The sequence below is a fragment of the Crinia signifera genome, chromosome 8 (assembly GCF_055691185.1).
Source record: "Crinia signifera chromosome 8, ASM5569118v1, whole genome shotgun sequence".
NCBI lineage: Eukaryota > Metazoa > Chordata > Amphibia > Anura > Myobatrachidae > Crinia > Crinia signifera.
Window position 1 is genome coordinate 69,441,542 of NC_139224.1, and position 22,399 is coordinate 69,463,940.

At 39.8% G+C, this 22,399-nt stretch overlaps 1 protein-coding gene across 4 annotated transcripts in view; it reads right to left on the bottom strand.

Moving 5' to 3' along the window:
• Positions 1 to 475: 475 nt before the first annotated feature.
• The window catches only part of PHETA2 (PH domain containing endocytic trafficking adaptor 2), a 54,729-nt gene continuing 32,805 nt past the window's right edge, over positions 476 to 22,399 (bottom strand). For all 4 annotated transcript variants that reach the window (XM_083156651.1, XM_083156650.1, XM_083156653.1 and 1 more), the window contains exon 2: positions 476 to 1,280. In XM_083156651.1, the coding sequence (XP_083012777.1) occupies positions 493 to 1,257 (765 nt within the window). In that variant the 5' untranslated portion in view covers positions 1,258 to 1,280 and the 3' untranslated portion in view covers positions 476 to 492. The remainder of the gene's footprint in view (positions 1,281 to 22,399) is intronic.

Genomic DNA, 22,399 nt, shown 5'->3' on the forward strand with positions numbered 1-22,399 from the left:
TTGGAAAAAAAACATAACAGATTGACATTTCAAACCTCAGCAGTAGTCTTAATCATTTTCACTGCACCACCATCCAAAATAGAGAGTGATCATTATTAAGACCCTGATGAAACATCGATCTGTGATATAACTTCTATGCTTGAATATTTCAAAGCCCCTCAAAATGATGGCTTCTTCAATGTACTTTAACTTTGAGCTGTGACAGTTTTTGGCGCACAAACTCTCCACCCCAGTCCATATCTGTTCCTACCACCAATATCTGTCTTCACAGCTCCTTCTCTACATATCCAGCAAGTTTAAAACAGATCAGTGTCCTGCAAAAATTGCTTTCCCTTTCTGTTATGACTTCTGCTAATAAGAAGTCTGTAGAGTGCCTCTCTCTCTCTCTTTCTCTAGAGAAAGTTGGAGAAAGAGAGACATACAGTAGTTAGAAGTAGAAATGACGTGCTTCCCTCTGGGTCTTTATATAGATAAGTAAGTAAAATTATTTCTTTATTGCATGTCACTAGATATGAATTTAACAGAGTCCTCCTGGTTTGTGTGTTTCTCTTTCCACATTATTTTTAGTTCCTCAATATCTTCACCATACCAGGCATGTAATTTGGAGAAACATGTTGTTCCAGGGCATATTGTGTTCTGCATTGATTTTAAGGGTGCCATGAAGGTGGCTGTATTAATCCAATAAGCACCATGTTGATGAGGGGGAAAAGGCATCAGAATATCCTGGAAATGTTTCTCCATGTTTGTATCTTCTATGTGGGATGAATGTGTAATTAAGTTTGCAGAACTGTAATTTTCCCCACTTGCTTTGGCAACAGAGCAACATTTAACTTTATGTTGCTTATTTTTCCTGCGTACACTGTTCTTTTGCATCAATTCCAACCTTCTCTCTAATTCTTTCACAACCAGTCTCATATATGCAAAGTTAGCTTTGGTTAGAGCCTTCATCCAACATTCCATCTCCTCTTGGCTATCTGCTGCTAGGGAGTAAGTCTGGGATCCAGTATCATTAAATATGATTATGAAACTATATTTTTCATTTGAATGACACAGCTCCACAGTGCACCCTTCCAATACAACTAACCCTGAAGGCTCTCTACTTTCTCGATGCTCAAAATAAAAGAGAAGGTTTCCCTTAAGGACAAACCATTGCTTCTTGTTAGTGTGGCACTCTATTTTCATGTAAAGGTATCCAGTGTGGTCTGCTGGAGAATCACACATTGCATAATGCACCATATTTTTCTCATTTAGTTTCATTCTCAGTGTGTGGAGAGGATAATCTGTGAAACAAAGAAAAGCAAAACAATTGGAAACAATAGTCAGGCAGCCTATAAAAATAAATAAAAGACCAAGGAATTCTCATTATTGTAAAACAACATACTGTAAATACGTTTATTTGCCTATCCTAATTCTGTGCACTTTTTAGTGATCTAGTGTATAGTTACTTGTATTGACCAAAATGATTATATGAAAGTGACTTGAATAATAGACTGTGATTAGATAGTGAGACAATGGTGAATAATTAATACCATAAATATTACATATTATAACGTGTGCATTGTGAAACATATATTATTGTGTTAGGGTAGCTATGTACCCTAAAAAAGGGGTGTAAGAAAAATCAAAAGGGTGGATTTGTGAATGATCACACAACACTAAACAAAACCATGAAAAACATTGTGAATAGATATAAGCTGATAAACAAATTTCATTTTTTGATATATTTTTTATATTTTTAATAAACATCCCTATGATTGATTAGAATACCTAATAATCAAGGCTGACTGAAGAGGACAAATGAAGTTAATGGGACTATGTTTAAAGAGTTCTAAATATATGAAATATCTAGTGAAAGTAAACATTGGTCGACATAGTAAACAACCGCAAAATAGGTATATAGGGGGGTTAGTAAGGAGGTTAAAAATGGTATGGTTTATTCAATATGGGTTAGCGGGTGGGGAAACGGGCGATTCACAATTATATTCTAAGAAAACTGATAGCCTACAACAACAGCGACATATATTGTTGCTATTGGTTCAGTTAAAATATAAAAATATTGACAAGAAAAATAAATACACAGTTTGTCTAGATAGTACACATAAATCCTTCCATCAGAATAAGAAAAGGTTGACTTTGAAGATAAAACAGGTTTACCTCCTACTCGCTGGGATGGGAGGAGACCAAGAGCATAGGAAAATTTTGTATAAGTTTCCCCAGATATTAAGAAAGGGATGAGCCCGAGAAAACCAAAAGTACAGGAAACCACGGTGAAGACTAACCTCACCCTGGTTTCCTGGAGTATTGATTGCTTTCAGGAAAATATTAAATTATACATGTCTGAGTGGGCAGATCCAGGAGGGAGATTTCTATTTGTAAAAGTCATGATAGAAAATGTGTTATATACTTTGGTATGTGTTTATGCCCCTCCGGGAAACAATGCACAATTCTTCTCAGAACTGTACACGAAGATTCAGGGGTGGAAGGAAGGTGCATTGGTTATTGGAGGCGATCTTAATGCAATTATAGATAATCAATTGGATATGAAGGTTGCAAGTGAGAAAAATATGGGAAGAAGGCAGACCCCAATAAGTCTGACTATGCTTATGGATACATTGCATTTGATAGACCCCTGGCGTTTTTTAAACCCCGACACAAGAGAGTATACATTCTTCTCCCACCCCCAGATTTCTTTCTCCAGGTTAGATTATTGGCTAGTAGAAGACACCATCCTCCACAAGATAGAAGGAGCACAAATAGCCGATATATTAATATCAGATCATGCCCCGATAATAATGAAAATCCGGCTGGACAGAAACATTGGACAATCATTTAACTGGAGATTTCCAGAATATTTGAATAACTCACTGGAGTTTAAAAAATATTTAACACAAATGTATCTTAATTATGTTGCAGATAATAAGATACATGAAGAAGATATAAATCTTTATTGGCAGGCCTCTAAGCCGGTGATGCGAGGCCATGTAATGGCATATACCGCATCACAAAAAAAGAAACACCAAGCTATACTCATAAAAACATTGGTAGAGGCATCCCTAGCCTACTCTAGAATGTTGGCGGATCCATCCACCTTAAATAAATCTATGTATAAAGAGGCCAAACTAGCACATGATAAAATAGCCACAGAAAGGGCTAACCTGAACTTACAACAGAGGAAGAATAAATTCTTTAGATGGGGTAACCGTTCGGGCAAAATGCTAGCGAGTCTAATTAAAGCAGACAGAGGACATAGGTTAATTTAATCTATAAGAACAAAACCCAATAATATACCGTATATACTCGAGTATAAGTCGACCCGAATATAAGCCGAGGCACCTAATTTTACAACAAAAAACTGGGAAAACATATTGAGTCAAGTGGGACCCTCACTAGATTATAAGCCGAGGGGGGGCTTTTTCATCATAAAAAATGTTCTGAAAAAGTAGGCTTATACTCGAGTATATATGGTAATTAAGGATCAAACCCAGATAGCTGAGGCTTTTATAGCATACTTTAAAAAATTATATAAGGCACGAATAAATGATCCAATAGAGATAGCACAGTTTTTGGAACTGGCACAACTACCACAATTATCCACGGAACACAAAGAAACCTTAATGGCACCAATATCTGAGGTAGAGATAGAAAAAGTAATTAAAACACTTCCCCTTCACAAATCACCGTGTCCGGATGGCCTTTCAGCCTCTTATTATAAAATATTAACTTCACAAATAACACCTCAATTAGGAAAATTGTATAATTCAATCTTAAAAGGACACAATGCCCCAACACAATTTAATGAAGCACGAATTATAGTTATCCCAAAACCGAATAAAGACCCTAGACTAATAACGGCATATAGGCCAATTTCCCTTCTTAATCAAGACTTCAAAATATTCACAAAAATAATTGCATCACGATTTCAGTTAATTTTACCATCACTCCTAATGCCTTAACAGACAGGATTTCTTAAAAACAAATAGTCGGTACATAACGTAAGATCATTAATAGCTGCTATATATAAAACACAATTAACAGACAGTAAAAATACAATTGTCCTTCGCTGCGATGCAGACAAAGCTTTTGTCTCCTGGCAATACTTAGAAGCAGTATTTCAAAAGCAAAATTTTGGTACAGAATTTATTCATGTATTCCAGACAATATATAGATGCCAACAGCAAATATAACCATTAACCCCCTACCGCCGCAGCCTGTTTTTGCCTTCCTGACAGAGCCCTTTTTTCAAATCTGACATGTATCACTTAAGTGGGGATAACTTTTTTTTTGCTTTTACTTATCCCAGTGATTTTGAGATTGTTTTCTCGTGACACATTGTACTTCAAATTAGTGGTAAATTTGGGTCGATACAGTCTGTGTTTTTTTGTGAAAAATACCAAAATGTCGTAAAAAAATGGAAAATTTAGCAATTTGCAAAATGTTAAATTTTCTGCTTGTGAGACAAATAATCATACCACTCAAAATAGTTAATAACTAACATAGACCATATGTCTACTTTATGTTTCCATCATTATTTCAACTTCCTTTTAATTTTTTTGGACTCTAGGAGGCTTACAATATGAATAGCAAATTCTCAAATTTTCAAGAAAATTTCAAACACTGATTTTTTTAGGGACCAGTTCAGTTCTGATGTGACTTTGAGGGACTTGTATGTGAGACACCCCCATAAATGATGCCATTTCAAAAACTGCACCCTCACAGTATTCAAAACAGCATTTTGGAAGTTTGTTAACCCTTTAGGTGTTTCACAGGAATTAAAACAAAGTGTAGGTGAAATTTCAAAATTTCATTTTTTTTGCAGATTTGCAATTTTAATACATTTTTCTAAGGAACACCGTAGATTTTACTAGAGAAATGTGACTAAAAATTGATTCCCCCAATTCTTTTGTTTTCATAAATATCCTATATGTGGCCCTAGTGTGCACGTTGACCAAACTACAGGCTTCATAATAGAAGGAGCACCTACTTGATTTTGGAGCCTCCTTTTTATGAGATTATTTTTTAGGCACCATGTAGGTTTCTAGGCACCATAAGATGCTAAAAGTTAGGAACCCCCCCACAAGTGACCCCATTTTGCAAACTACACCCCTCAGGGAATTCATCTAGGGGTATAGTGTACATTTCAAACCCCCAGGGGTTTCTCCAATTGTGAAAATGAAAAATTACATTTTTTACACAAAAATGCAGTTCTGGCTCAAAATTTTTCATTTTCACAAGGAATGAAGGAGACAAAGCACCCCAAAATCTGTGCCCCAATTTCTCCCGAGTACGGCAATGCCTCATATGTGACCAAAAAATACCATTTGGGTGCATGGCAGGACTCAGAAGGGAAGGAGTGATATTTGAATTTTGCAGCACACATTCTGGTGGAATGAATGGTGGGTGCTATGTCGCATTAGCAAGACCCCCGAAGCACCAATACAGTGGAACCCCCCCCACAAGTGACCCCATTTTGCAAACTACACCCCTCAGGGAATTCATCTAGGGGTATAGTGTACATTTCAAACCCCCAGGGGTTTCACCAATTGTGGTACAACTGGGCTGTGAAAATGAAAAATTACATTTTTTTACACAAAAATGCAGTTCTGGCTCAAAATTTTTCATTTTCACAAGGAATGAAGGAGACAAAGCACCCCAAAATCTATGCCGCAATTTCTCCCGAGTACGGCAATGCCTCATATGTGACCAAAAAATGGCAGGACTCAGAAGGGAAGGAGTGATATTTGGATTTTGCAGCACAGATTCTGGTGGAATGAATGGTGGGTGCTATGTTGCATTAGCAAGACCCCCGAAGCACCAATACAGTGGAACCCCCCACAAGTGACCCCATTTTGCAAACTACACCCCTCAGGATATTCATCTAGGGGTATAGTGTACATTTCAAACCCCCAGGGGTTTCACCAATTTTGGTACAACTGGGCTGTGAAAATGAAAAATTAAATTTTTTACACAAAAATGCAGTTCTGGCTCAAAATTTTTCATTTTCACAAGGAATGAAGGAGACAAAGCACCCCAAAATCTGTGCCCCAATTTCTCCCGAGTACGGCAATGCCTCATATGTGACCAAAAAATACCATTTGGGTGCATGGCAGGACTCAGAATGGAAGGAGTGATATTTGGATTTTGCAGCACAGATTCTGGTGGAATGAATGGTGGGTGCTATGTCACATTAGCAAGACCCCCGAAGCACGGTGAAATGATGAACCTAATAATCCATAGATGTGCGGTATATTTTAAAGCACTCCTTCATACATAGCCTGGGTTTGTCGGGGCAAGTTTCACAGTGGAAAATAGTTTGCTTTCGTATTCCCTTTTTATAGCAAACTTTGCACCTTTTTTGTGTCCTGCCCTTTTTTCCAGTGGAGGGGATTTCGTTAGGAAAATGCTGCCCTGATACAATACGGGGGCCAGTACTAGAAGTACTGGGGCCAGTACTAGAAGTACTGGGGCCCTCTGCCTGCTGGTTCCCAAATATTAGGCCCTTTATGACTTCCTCTTGAAAGTGCATAAATGTCCCCGTCTGGATGGTAGAACGGAATAGTACGTAAGCGTTATACAGTGCCATCTGGATGATATACACGGCCAGCTTCTTATACCATATTTTTGTTTTACGCAGGGCACTGTACGGCTTCAGTACCTGATCTGAAAGATCCACTCCGCCCATGTACTTATTGTAATCTAGGATACAAATAGGTTTTGAGGTGTGGGTACTGGTACCTCGTACAGGGACGGAGGTGGTACTGTCTCCGTGAATTGTTGTCAGTATAAGGACATCCCTCTTGTCCTTATATTTGACCAACAACATATTTTCGGTGCATATTGCCCTGCTTTCACCCTTTCTCAGTAATTGGGCAACGTGCGTTTTTGGGAGGCCTCTTTGGTTCTTGCGCACAGTACCGCAAGCTGCTGTACCTCTTGAACCAAGGGCCTTAAACAGGGGGATGCTGGTGTAAAAGTTATCCACATAGAGGTGATAACCCTTATCCAGGAAGGGGTGCACTAAATCCCAGACAATCTTTCCACTAACACCTGAATAGCCGGTCAAAGGTGGGATCATCTCTGGGTGGGCACTGTGCATTATCGTTGTAATGCAAAAATTTAAGGATCGTCTCAAGACGAGTCCGGGTCATGGCCATACGATGAAGTGGGGTGCTGTACAGAACATCTGTACTCCAATATTGCCTAATTTCTGGCTTTTTAACTATGCCCATATGTAACACCAGACCCCAAAATGTCATCATCTCTACTGCATCTACAGGGGTCCACCTAGCAAATGATGACATGGGGTTTTGGGCAATAAACTGCTGGGCATATAAATTACTTTGGTCCACCATTAAATTTATAAAATCATCAGAGAAAAAGACTTTGAAAAAGTCAATTTCTTTGAGGCCTGTAGTATCAAATTGGATTCCTGGGTTGGCCAAAAACTCAGGAACCTGGGGCTCAAAATTGTCTGGTGGTGGGGTCCATACGAGATCAATCATTGGGGGGGGGGGGGGGTGTTTCAGCTGCTCTACGGGGGCGTCTTTGAGGGGGTCCCTCATCACTAGAGGAGGAAGAGGAGCTTAAGACGAATGCAAATTCATCGCTTTCTTCACTGGCTGTGTCAGTGTCAGAGGCAATAAGGGCATATGCCTCCTCCGCTGAAAACAGTCTTTGCGATGATTGGGACATTTTTATTATTTTTGTGTAGGCGTGTATAGTGTAGGGGGGGGGGGTACAAACTTTATTTCAACACGGGGGGTATGTAGTGTGTATGTAGTGCTTTAACACGTGTAAGTTAAAAGAAAAAAAAAAAAGCTCCTGCGCCAAAAATTGAGCACAGATGTTGGTCAGTAATGTCCGTCACTGATCAGCGCTCAGCGGGCACAGGACACCCACAAAAGCACCGTGGGTGTAAAAAATTTTTTAAAAAAAGACTCCACAGCACCCTCCAAAAAAAAATATTTAAAAAAAAACTGCTGATGAGTCAAAGACAACAGGAATTTGATCCAAAAAAAAAAAAATTAGATAAAAAATGCTGATCAGTGATGTACGTCACTGATCAGCGCTCAGCGGGCACAGGACACCCACAAAACCACCGTGGGTGTAAAAAATTTTTTTTAAAAAAGACTACAGCACCCTCCAAAAAATTTTTTTTTTAAAAAACTGCTGATGAGCCAAAGGCAACAGTAATTTGATAAAAAAAAAAAAAAAATAGATTAACCCTGTGCCAAAAATGCTGATCAGTGATGTACGTCACTGATCAGCGCTCTGCGGCCACAGGACACCCACAAAATCACCGTGGGTGTAAAAAAAATAAAAAAAAAAAACCCACAGCACCCTCAAAAAAAACAACAACAACTGCTGATCAGTGATGCAACACTGATTAGCAGTGAGGGGCATCAGGCACACAACTTTGGGTGCAACCTGACAGGGTATATATATATAAAAAAAAACCTGCACCCCAAAAAAGTTGCTGATCAGTTAGTTTATACTGATCAGCACAAAGGGGGCAGCAGGGGGCAGCAGAGATAAAATTATATCACACAATATTATATTCTGGCACAATGACGCTGCAGCAGCAGAAGCGCAAAGCACCAGGAAGTAACAGCAACCACAGCAACCAGGAAGCTCCAGCAGCTGGCAGCACGGATGCCACCAACGCTGATCAGGTCAGTATAAGGGCACAGATGGGCACGGAGACCGCTCTGCACGCTGTTCCTGACCGGAATGGCGGCTGCAGGGCTGTCACCGTTATTTTCTGTGTGGTGTAATGGCTGTGATTGGTCCGTCGGTCTGACGGACCAATCACAGCCTTTGGGGGCAGGTGGGGTGAGGTGGGGTGACCACCAGTGACACCTTTACACCCGGTGGTGATTGGTGCTGTACTTAACAGCACCAATCACCACCGATCCCTGTGTCACCGAGCGACGTTATTCGCCGGTACACAGAAAACGCTGTAATTGGCTGTTCACATTGAACAGCCAATCACAGCGATCGCCGATGGGTGGGGGCATCGCTGCCCCCCCTGGGCAATGAGGGAAGATGTCTGCTGTCAGGGACAGCAGACATCGTCCCTCTGTCACCGCGTCTATAGACGCGGTGACAGTTTAATGGCATGACGTACATTTATGCCATGTGTCGGGAAGTACATCCCGACCATGAAGTAAATGTACGTCAAATGTCGGGAAGGGGTTAATAATCATAACACAGACTCCTTCCAACTATACAGGGGAACACGCCAGGGATGACCACTTTCGCCGCTATTATTCAACATTGCACTAGAACCACTCCTGAGACATATAGTATTTAACACAAAATGGAAGGGGATACAACTGGCAGACACCAAACTTAAAGTATCCGCTTTTGCAGATGATGTATTATTATATATTACACTAAGATATAAGCGATAACTCGCATATATCTAGAGAGCGCAACACAATAGGATGTAATCAATATAAATTTATTCTTGAGATATATCTCACAATAAAATTGTACAGTTAATAAAGAAGTTCCCAGCTGATTTCGGGTACGAAACGCGTTGACGTCACTTCATTCTCTCCTGCTGACTGGTAACCTGCCTCAGACAGACCGCACAGCAGAAGTGCAGCGTTCTCCATCTACCGCTGCCGGCCATCAGCTCCACAGCCATCCGACCCCTAATACCTTGCAGCCTGGACTCACAACCAAGTCCCCCGCTGGCTAAGCCGTAAGATCTGCTGCTGATTGTTCAGAGCGCCGCTGTGGTCAGGACAGTGACCCCGTTACTGGCTACATACGGACCAGACCGCGTGAATTACATCACCGCTAAAGCAGGCTTCAAATAAAGGTGAAGATAAGCTTCTTTTCCACAATACAGCCAGAACACCTATATGTTATACTGGAAACACGCTGCAAAAGGGTGAGCATATCAATCAAGTGTGTGACCACACAGTAAACACATTATTGACTGAGACGGTCTATCTAAATTCTGAGTCGGACAAATACATCATTGTCCCTTATGTACTGTCCCATTTAACGGACTCTGATTGGAACATAAATTTAAACACTACAACTTAGCAACAAGTACTGCAAAGCCATATTATTAGATTGGGATCCCAGTTCAGCAGTTAAATTGAATATTATTCTTTTAATAGATGTAATTATATGTATTGTATATTTTTGTATGTAATTAAATGTCATATGTTTTAAATTTACTATTTTTCATATAAATTTACCAAACAAACAGTGTGTCCGTCATTCAATTTATCACAGCCAATGTAATATATATATATATTTTTACTCTCAAATTGTTGTAATTTAACATACTCAGCAGCGCAACACACCTTTATTTCCCCTATCCTAGGGGTTTTTGGTACTTATGTACTAACTGGGCTGCCGATTTTGAAATCGGGTCCATCGCATCGCATCCGACCATATCGCATGCAATGCGATGCGATGGACCCGATTTTTCCATAGGATTCAATGTTAAAATGGACTGAGTCCATTTTAACATGGAATTCAATGGGAAAAGGGGTCCTTTTCATACCCCTACTATCCAAGTGGGCATGGAGTTGGATATAAACCTGTGCCGAGCGTAGCGAGCCACCGAGCCCGAAGCGTGGCGAGCGTAGCAAGCCCCGCGAGGGGACACAGAATACCGTTTTTCTTTACATAACCTTCCTTTTTATCTCCGCAACATATTGGGATGCCATTCCTCTATTTTTTCTTCTTTTTTTCTTTTCTTATTATATGTATTTTTGTCATTAAATGTATAATTTAATTTTTCATTTTTTATTTATTTATTTCAATTGTACTTACTTTATTTAGCACACATTTGTTATTGTTTTTTATGTATGTATGCATATTTCTTTATAAAGGATACTATGCTTTACAGAGATATTAAGATTAATATAATGCTATATAAACATTTTGAAAATTACACTTGATTGAGTAATAAGTGCCTCTGCCAAAATTCAAACCCGCCAAGGTTTAATGAACAACCTGCGCATGGACATCTCATGGAAGCACTAATTAGTACTGAAACACGATTGGATGTTTGTCTTTTAAATACTGTGGCTCACAAACCCAGAGCTATCTGCCTTCTGAAGAAACCGCTGCCTACTGACAGCGGAGAAACGCGTCAAGAAACAATATCAGCTTGCACTCCTCACAGTTGACCCAGAGTGACCGCTAAGACCATCTGCCTCTAAAAACCTCCAAGCCGTTCCTCTCCTTGCTGCTCCACCGCGATCTCCCCAGTGTTCCCACCATCTACAATCAGCCGGCGTCTGACTGGTAATTCAAGTTAACCTGGGTGAGTTTTGCACAGCGCACTAACATCTGTGATTCCCGGCACACAGCAACCTCCATCTGCGCTGTTCGCCAGAGACGGACGGCTCGCCCCCTGTGTAACATCACATCAGCGGGTCGTCAACAGGCGGCGACCGCTGACAGGGGAGCTGGAGCTGTCTGTTAATCATACAGAGCACAGCATACCATCAGGAATTCCCATCGGCTATTAAAAATCCAAAGGAATCGAGGTCTGTTTGATCACTCTGAGTGAACTAATTATTATACATTATTTTCTGAGTCCATATGAGAAGAAACTTTATGAACTCAATAATTAAAGGACAAATAGCTGGTCAATACAGCTTTTAAAAGTGTGTGCGATTATATTGTCTTTTCCATTGTTGTTTTTTATATATTTTTTATGAGTCTTTATTAACTGTACAATTTTATTGTGAGATATATCTCAAGAATAAATTTATATTGATTACATCCTATTGTGTGGCGCTCTCTAGATATATGCGAGTTATCGCTTATATCTTATTGTACTACATTGTTCTCCTACAAATTAACCAATTTGTAATTGGGAGCAGCCAACTCTTTGTATATTGATATATATTTTTATCTCTACCATTACTACATAAGAAAAAAAATGTGTGTGTAATTTTCAATTTGATACCACCATCCTTTCGCCCCCCCTTTTCTATAAAGAGGTGAGGTCATTAGTTGCGCCCGATTGGTTTGTTCTTTCTGAACCATAGTTGTTATTATTATATATGTCAAACCCTAAACAGACTGTTCCGATATTATTAACATTGCTGACAGAATTTGAGAGAGTAGGCGGCTTTAAAATTAACTATGCGAAATCAGAAGCACTAAATGTGTTCCCAGAGGCAAAAGAGGGATGGGGAGAGACATTTCCTTTCAACCGGGCACCAAAACAAGGTATAACATACTTAGGGATCAATATCCCATCATGTGTCATAAACTAAATTATGACACACTGTGGGCCAAGACCAAGACCAATTTTGCAAAATGGAGCCACTTGCCCCGATCATACATGGGAAGGGGTTACTTGTACAAAATGGTAACTTTCCCATGTCTTCTTTGCACATTACAAATGCTTCCAATAATACCCCATAAAACTGATATAACCAAACATAACAAAGAACTCTCAAAGTTCCTATGGTTGGGGAAAAAAACAAGAATATCTCTATTCAAAATGCAGCAGAAAAAAAGAACTAGGGGGATTAAATTTGCCATCTCTGAAAACATACGCAATCTCGGCAAACTACCGTATTGCCATAGATTGGATTACAGGGAACAATAGATATGCTATCTACTCAATGGAGCAAAGCTTTGCTCCAGACATTAATTTATTATCTTTCTTGCATATAACACCTAAAATGACACCAGATAAGGTAAAAAACAATATATTATTGAATACTACTATGTATAATATGTATGGCATGGAGAATAGCATGGACAGATATGCAATTTTCTAAAAATAACTACATTTTTCTACCATTTTGGGGGAATTCGTGCTTTCCACCAAACCAATATGTGGGCATCTTTAAGGTATGGTATTTGGGAGGATTAAGGTGAGTGGCAAATATACTAAATATAGATTCTTTGACTCCTCTCTCATATACAGGATTAAAGGACAAATACTCTGGCCTACAAATACCATACCACACTTATATGCAAATATAGAGTTATGCATGGTCTATAGTTACAAAATATCGAACAGAAGAAAAACTATGTCAATTAGATAGAGCGATATGTTTGGGGAAAGCTATTTCCATCTCACAAAATAAATGATTTATGTCGGGAAAAAATGGGGCTGGACCAAAAACCGAAAGGGTTGTTGAAGTGGCGAATAGACTTCCCAGAATTAAAAATGGAGGACATGCTAAAGGCCTATAATCAGCTGAATAAAACTTTGGTGTCTTCTTCTATGGAGATGCACCAAAAGCTATTACACAGAGCCTATTTCACGCCAACACTGAAAAGGCTGATTGGAGAGGCTACGGACGAGAATTGCTATAAATGTGGAATGCCAGGTGCGGATTTAGTACACTGCATGCGGTCATGCGAGATGGTACAAGCATTATGGCTAGAACTACAAGAACATATTAACCAAAGTTTGAGGCTAGATTTTGCCATCACTAAACCATGGGTATTCTGGGGCATATATTCGCCACAGAAACAAAAGAAATTAACACCAGCCAATAGAAAACTACTTATAAAATTGGCGGCAGCAACAAAAAAGACAATATTAGCACAATGGATTACTACTACCCCAGCCTTGATGACTCTAGCCCATCCAAGCTTAACATATCTGTTCCTTATGGACTGGACAGAAACATCGTCCCAGAAAGAGAAACTGACAAAAAATGGTACATGGCTACCATACATAAAAATAATGTTACCACCTATGAAGATAGCCCTTTGAAATTCATTTGTAGAGACCACATGGTATATACAAGAAACATTAAATAACAAACCCCCATTCTAGAGAAAAAAGGCCAACCAAAACGGAGAGGGAATTTGGGATAATTTAAACAAACAAAGTCAACTGTGTAAAATGTTGAAGTGTAATGTGATGAACAGATGGAATGTAATGGGATTTTAAACGTATTGTTACATATATTGTCAATAAAAAAGTATAAAAAAAAAAACATCCCTATGATGGCTGTAATATGGTCTATATAGGTTTATTTCTATTGAGTTATTCGTGAGCAATGGGTCCTGATTATATGACCATGTCTTTGATTATTTATCCTATATATCCTTCCCAATAAGTGAAGTACTCTCTGGATATAAAGAAGCCACTGTGACCCTGGTAGGATCAACAAAGTTAAGAATATTCACTTCTCACGATAAGATAGATTACACTTAAAGCTTCTTTTTCTAGAGGGTTAAAAGACGAAGGGAAGTACTCGGACTTATACACTGTTGTGTCTTGTTTAAATGTAGGGATTAGAGATAGTACTGTAAGATAAGCTACTGATCCCAGCAAAGAGAACCATAAGCCTTCCCCCCTCTCTTGCCTTCTTTTTTTTTTTCTCTTTCTCCTCCCTCTCTCTCTCTCTTCCCCGCCCACGGCCCCACCACCACCCTTACCTTTTTGTTCCAATACGAAATTGTGGGATGAAGTTTGATTAGCTTAGATGAGTGCAGGTTTTTTATAACCATAATAGATTTGGACTAAGGAGAGGGGAAAAATATAGTTGCTACCCCTTAATAATGTTCATGCAACTCTCCTTAAGAGGGGAGTTCTACGGTGCGGGATATAGCACCTTATTGTCTTGGGTGATGGGAGATGTATATTTTTATGTGATGTTTGTATTGACAGGAGGGAAACTAATTTCCGAAATAAGAACTATGCAACAATATGGGTAGCCTGATAAAACTGATGTCCTTGAATGTAAAAGGGCTAAATTCCCCGCAAAAAAGGAGGAAAATGTTGAAGTATTTAAATGACCAAGATGTTGGGATTGCAGCCCTTCAGGAAACACACTTTTCAAAAGTGCAGCAACCCAGTCTGTGCAATGGTAAATATACTGAAGCCTATTTTTCAAGTGCACTAAGAAAAAAGGCGGGAGTGGCTATCCTGATTAAAAAGGAGATTAAGATAGAGATAGATTTACAAGTAACTGATAAAGAAGGAAGATACCTAATATTAAAGGGAAGCCTTAATAATAAAAAAGTTACAATTGCTTCAGTATATGTGCCAAATAGCTCACAGATTGGTTTCCTGAGAACTTTTTGGCAGAAGTTTAACTCGATAGCAGATGGATCTTTATTCGTATTAGGAGACTTTAATTTAGTAAGAGACCTTAAATTGGATTAATCAGAACAGAAAAGTTCAAAATCAGCCCACGCATATAAAAGACTGGTGGATAAATTTAATGAGACTACACATAAAGCTGGAATGTATGACATCTGGAGAGTACTCCACCCGACTGTCAGAGATTATACGTTTTTTTCATATGTTCATAAATCTTATTCGGGAATAGATTTTGTCTTTACGGATAGGATCACCCTACAAAATATAAAAAGGGCGGATATTCTGTCAAAAACGTTCTCTGATCATGCACCCCTTCTAATCCAATGGCAACAAAAGGTGTTTAATACAATTCCTAGAAGTTGGCGTTGTCCAAATTATATTTTTTCCTCACAAGATACTAAAAACCTAGTAAAAGAAGCCTTGGAGGAATATCTCCTATTTAATAACCCTCAACAGACTAACGCAACCAATATGTGGTGCGCCTTAAAAGCAGTGATGCGGGGGGAAAATTATTCAGATCACTGCCAGATTAAAAAAACAGGAACGACAAGTCCTGATAGACTTTGAAGAGCAAATTAAAGAACTTGAAAGAAGTCACCAAGTACAACCAGGCAATGATCAAATATTAAAGGATCTCCTCAAATTAAGAGAAGAGTTAGAATCACTAAATATTAAACAAATAAATCGACAAATGGATAGATTTAAACAAAAATTTCACGGGGAGGCCAATAAAGCTAATAGATTTATGGCTAAGAAAATTAAAGGGACAAGGCTTAAAAGCTCAATAACAGCACTATTTAACCCCTTCACGACATTTGACGTATATATACGTCATGGTCGGGAAGTACTTCCCGACCGTTGACGTATATATACGTCATGACTTCTAACTGTCACTGCGTCTAGAGACGCAGTGACAGTTAGGTGATGTCTGCTGTCCCTGACAGCAGACATCCCCCCTCGTCGCCCAGGGGGGGCAGGGGTGCCCCCCCCGGTCGGCGATCGCTGTGATTGGCTGTTCAAATCTGAACAGTCAATCACAGCGTTTCCTGTGTTACCGGCGGCTAAGCCGCTCGGTAACACAGAAAACGGTGGTGATCGGTGCAGCACCGATCACCACCGATGTGCAGCCCCCCCCTCCCACCCGCCGGGCACTCACCCGGCGGCAGCAGCAGCAGCAGCTCCCCCGGCTCCCATGGTGCGCACGCAGCGCTGCCCTCCTCCCCCCTCCCTCCCGCAGCAGCAGCAGCAGCAGCAGCATCATGCTGCTAGAAAAGTGAAAATAAAATAAAAAAATAAGTATTGCATATATATATATATATATATATATATATATATACACACACATATATATATATATATATATATATATATATATATATATATGTGTGTGTATATATATATGTATATATACAGATGGGGCCGGGCTCATCTTTGCAGGGGATGGCGATGGCGTTGCCATCGCCATTCCCTGCTCCCGCGCCATCTGTGTGTCGGAAGGGGACGCGCGCGCACGAGGTGCGCGCGCGTCCCCTTCCGACGGTGCTGCCCTCGGTCGCCCGGTGCCCACACCGGGCGCCCGCACCCCCCCACAGCCTCCTCGGGTCCCCCCAGCCCCCCTTTGAGCGGGAGGCGGACAGTATTGTGTCCGCCTCGCCGCCCGGCCGCCCGGATACTGAGACGCGCGTGCGTGGGGGACGCACGCGCGTCTCAGTCAGATGGCGCGCCGTGTTGCTGGCGGATCGCCAGCAGCATGCTGCTGGCGATTCGCCAGCAAGCATAAGGCCTGCGCTATCTGTATATATATATATATATATATATATATACACACACATATATATATATATATATATATATATATATATATATATATGTGTGTGTGTGTGTGTGTGTGTGTATACCGCACCGATCACCAACGATCGCCAGCCCCCCCCCCCCCTCCCACCCGGCAGCCCCCCTCCCTCCCACCCACCCGGCTGCCGCAGCGCCAGCACCCCTCCCACCCCCCCGCCAGCCGCAGCGCCAGCCCCCCTCCCAAAGCTGGTGACCAAAATGGGGTCACTTGTGGGGGGGTTCCACTGTATTGGTGCTTCGGGGGTCTTGCTAATGCGACATAGCACCCACCATTCATTCCACCACCAAAAATCACTCCTTCCCTTCTGAGTCCTGCCATGCACCCAACTGGTAATTTTTGGTCACATGTGAGGCATTGCCGTACTCGGGAGAAATTGGGGCACAGATTTTGGGGTGCTTTGTCTCCTTCATTCCTTGTGAAAATTAAAAATTTTGAGCCAGAACTGCATTTTTGTGTAAAAAATTAAATTTTTTTACACAAAAATGCAGATCTGGCTCAAAATTTTTCATTTTCACAAGGAATGAAGGAGACAAAGCACCCCAAAATCTGTGCCCCAATTTCTCCCGGGTACGGCAATGCCTCACATGTGACCAAAAAATACCAGTTGGGTGCATGGCAGGACTCAGAAGGGAAGGAGTGATTTTTGGATTTTGCAGCACAGATTCTGGTTGAATGACCCCCGAAACACCCATACAGTGGAACCCCCCCACAAGTGACCCCATTTTGCAAACTACACCCCTCAGGGAATTCATCTAGGGGTATAGAGTACATTTCAAACCCCCCGAGGTTTCACCAATTTTGATACAACTGAGCTGTGAAAATGAAAAATTAATTTTTTTCATTTTCACTGCCCAGTTGTACCACAATTGGTGAAACCCCTGGGGGTTTGAAATGTACTCTATACCCCTAGATGAATTCCCTGAGGGGTGTAGTTTGCAAAATGGGGTCACTTGTGGGGGGGTTCCTAACTTTTAGCATCTTATGGTGCCTAGAAACCTACATGGTGCCTAAAAAATAATCTCATAAAAAGGAGGCTCCAAAATCAAGTAGGTGCTCCTTCTATTATGAAGCCTGTGGTTTGGTCACCGTGCACACTAGGGCCACATATAGGATATTTATGAAAACCAAAGAATTGGGGGAATCAATTTTTAGTCACATTTCTCTAGTAAAATGTACTGTGTTCCTTAGAAAAATGTATTAAAATTGCAAATCTGCAAAAAAAAAGAAATTTTGAAATTTCACCTACACTTTGTTTTAATTCCTGTGAAACACCTAAAGGGTTAACAAACTTCCAAAATGCTGTTTTGAATACTGTGAGGGGTGCAGTTTTTGAAATGGCATCATTTATGGGGGTGTCTCACATACAAGTCCCTCAAAGTCACATCAAAACTGACCTGGTCCCTAAAAAAATCAGAGTTTGAAATTTTCTTGAAAATTTGAGAATTTGCTATTCATATTTTAAGCCTCCTAGTGTCCAAAAAAATGAAAAGGAGGTTGAAATAATGATGGCAACATAAAGTATACATATGGTCTATGTTAGTTATTAACTATTTTGAGTGGTAAGATTATTTGTCTCACAAGCAGAAAATTTAACATTTTGAAAATTGCTAAATTTTCCATTTTTTTACGATATTTTGGTATTTTTAAAAAAAAACACAGACTGTATCGACCAAAATTTACCACTAACTTGAAGTACAATGTGTCACGAGAAAACAATCTCAAAATCACTGGGATAAGTAAAAGCAAAAAAAAGTTATCCCCACTTAAGTGAGACATGTCAGATTTGAAAAAAAGGGCTCTGTCATGAAGGCACAAACTGGCTCTGTCATGAAGGGGTTAATAAGAAAGGTGAGAAAATAACTAACCCAGCGGAAATGTCCAACATATTTGCAGATTACCTGGGAAAATTGTATAACCTGAGTGAAGATAGGGAGACATTGCAACCGACTCCACAGGAAATAGACACCTTTTTCACGAAAATAGACTTACCGAAACTATCCCAGCAACAGAGGGAAAAGCTTAATGCCCCGTGGAACCTGGGGGAGGTAGTGGGGGCAATTAAAACCCTTAAATTAAATAAAACACCTGGGGCAGATGGCTTTATTAACAACTTTTTCTTAATATACCAGAAAGAAATAGCACCCACCCTACTCCAGGTTTTCCTTGAAACAAATAGAACGGGTAAATTCCCCAAAGAGATGCTGGAAGCAAGGATAGTCATGATAGGGAAAGAGGGGAAAGACCTCACAGTTCCTACTAATTATCGGCCAATTGCATTACTCAACAGCGATATTAAAATTCTCACCAAGGTGATTGTTAATAGACTCACCCCAATCCTAAAGGATTTAATAAAGATAGAACAGGCGGGGTTTGTCAGGGATAGACAAGGTACACATAACATTTATAGAGCAATACAGATTATGGAATACGCATCTAAGAAAGAGTTTCAGCTGGTGGTTCTGTCTCTAGATGGAGAAAAAGCTTTTGATCGCTTAAACTGGATATTCCTGGAAAAAGCCTTGGAAAAATTTGGATTTGAGGGAAGCTTTCTGAGGGCTATCCTTTCGCTATACTCTGCGCCATCTGCACGAGTATATTGCAATGGCTTCCTGTCACAGAAACTTAAGATTACAAACGGGACAAGACAAGGCTGCCCGCTCTCTCCAGTAATTTATGTATTGGCGATCGAACCACTAGCGGAAACCATTAGGCAATCAATAGAATAAATAATAAATATTAAATAATAAAATTCAACATAAAATATTACTATATGCAGACGATGTACTTCTCTTCCTGACAAACCCTAAGCACACCTTGACTCCACTCTTGAATATAATCCAAGAATTTAAAGAGTATCATATTACAAACTGAATACAAATAAATCTGAAGCTCTTCCACTGAATCTCGAGCCTAACGATCGAGATTTTCTGAAAGAAAGATACAAATTTAGATGGAAAGAGAACTCTTTGCAGTATTTGGGTGTCCAATTGGTATCTAACTAAAATAATCTGATAGATTTTAACTATACCCCTCTTCTCCACCAATTAAACACAAAAATTAATAACTGGATGAATATAGAAGTATCAGTATTGGGTAGAATTGCTATATTAAAAAATGTCTTACTCCCCAAGGTACTATATTTATTTCACGCCATTCCAAAAGTACTCCCCAAATACTGGGTGACTAGATTTAATAGCATATTCAACAAATATATCTGGAGGAATAAACGTGCTAAAATAGCTAAGAAATATTTAATGTTCCCTAAAGATAGAGGTGGCCTTGGTCTTCCGAACCTAGAAATATACCAATCGGCTACGTTAATTGACCAAATTAAGTCAGTGTGTGGTCCTATGGGAAAGGACTTATGACCAGACCTAGAATCGGACAACATGCCACTAGTCCCCTTCGATTACTTACTATGGCTCCCGCCTTCAGTTGGAAGCCGCTGTAGCGAGTTATAGAAGGGTATGAGAGCCATACTCCAGAATTGGTATAAATTTCTAGAAACAATAAATCTTTTGGGTTCCCCGATAGGCCACCTACCCTTGGGTGCCCTAACAAAAATAATCCCAAATCTCAATTTGGAATTATGGGAAAAGCTTTCTATAAAAACACTTGCAGACTTGTTTGACAATAGACAATTAATGTCATTTGATCAGATCAAGAATAAATTTGGAGTCCCAAACTCTGACTTTTATAAATTCCTGCAGATAAGGCACTGCTTACAATCTGACATCTTTGCCTTAAGGGAACTGACATCACTCCCTATAGAGTATGTACACCATATTTATGGGTTGAAGAAGAGGGGAGGAATTACCTTTTGGTATAGAACCCTAACAAGAAAATGGAGAGTATAAGAGGAAAACTATATGGCAGCAGGAGTGGGAAAAAGATTTGAATTTTGAATGGGACATTTCGCAATGGTCACAATTATTTAATACAGTTAATCATATGTCCAAATCCATATTGCATATCGAAAGGTACTTTAAAATTTTCTATCAAACCTATTATACCCCAGCTAAAATCAATGGTTTCTCTCCAGATCACCCAGATGGGTGCTGGAGATGTGGGGAAAGAGCGGATATAAAGCACATCTTCTGGTCCTGTGTGAAACTAGAAGGCTTTTGGGCTGATATTAAAATATTGCTTTCTGAGAGTTTGGGCTTGGCAGTACAATTAACACCACATTTGATATTATTACATATCTTTCCATCAAGCCTAACTTCTTCGAAGAAATACCTCTTAAATCAAATCATTTCTGCAACAATCGCTACTATTGCCCAACTATAGAAACAAGAACAGGCACCATCCTCTCAGAAAGTAATAAATAAGATCGAATACAGCTATAAGATGGAAACCTTAGGGAAAAATCACGGTGATAGAAATGTAAAATTATGGACAGATTGGGAAGCCTTTCGGAAGAGAACATTAGATGGGAATCCCGTAATACGTTGTATATAGAAGAGCGCCGGGGGTAGAAACTCCTATATTGTTGCATATATATATATCTACCTATGAAAGTAGTAAAATGAACTCTGAAATTTACGTGGAAGATCAATAATTAAGATATTAAAGCGATCCCCCCTGTCAATAATATTTGTAGTTTGTATAGGTGTATAATTGTTGTAAAATTGTCTGTATTTGTTAATGTCACAGTGTTGGAGTTTATGTAATGTACTTTTTCTTGGAGGGCCAAGATTGGACGGTCCTCGTTGTTTGTCAGAATTTTTTAAAAATACAAATAAAAATTTATAAAAAAAATAAAAAAAAGAAGCCACAGAGAATTATTTATACACAAAAAGACATCTCATCATAATTTGGGAAATCATGTCAGAGAAAAACCATGTAGTTATTCTTCTTATTGAGGCCAGTTGGAGACATGTATCCATCAAAAATATCAGTCGTATCTCTTGTTTGAGAAGTTCTTTATCCCAATCTCCTCTCCGTATGCCCATTTCCACCTTCAGTATTCCAAATGCTTTCAAACCATTCGCATTTCCCTGGTGGTATCTTTCGAAATGTTTAGCTACTAATGTCAGAGTTTTGAAATTTGCTTGATCTATTTTAGCATCTTTTATACTCAGGAGATGCTCAGATAATCTCATTCTCAGGGGTCTTCGTGTTTTCTCTATATAATGTTTCCCACAGGGGCACTCCAGGTTGTAAATCACCCCTGCCGTGTCACATGAGATGTACTTTTTGTATTTTTTACAATTTTAGTTGTATCTGTCCATATAGGATTCTCGTGGGCTCATATATGAAACTCTGCATGTGCCACACTTGAAGGATCCTTTTTTATGGATGATAGGTTTCACTTCCTTTTCCAGATGGCTGTGGACTAAAATGTCCCTGAGGTTACAACTCCGCCTCCAGCTTATATCCACTTTCTCTCCCAGGATCTCCTCCAGGTCCTTATCCGTTCTCAGGATATTGATATGCTTATTGAGTGCTCTCTGGACCTCTCGCCATTCCTGGCAGAAGGTACCTAT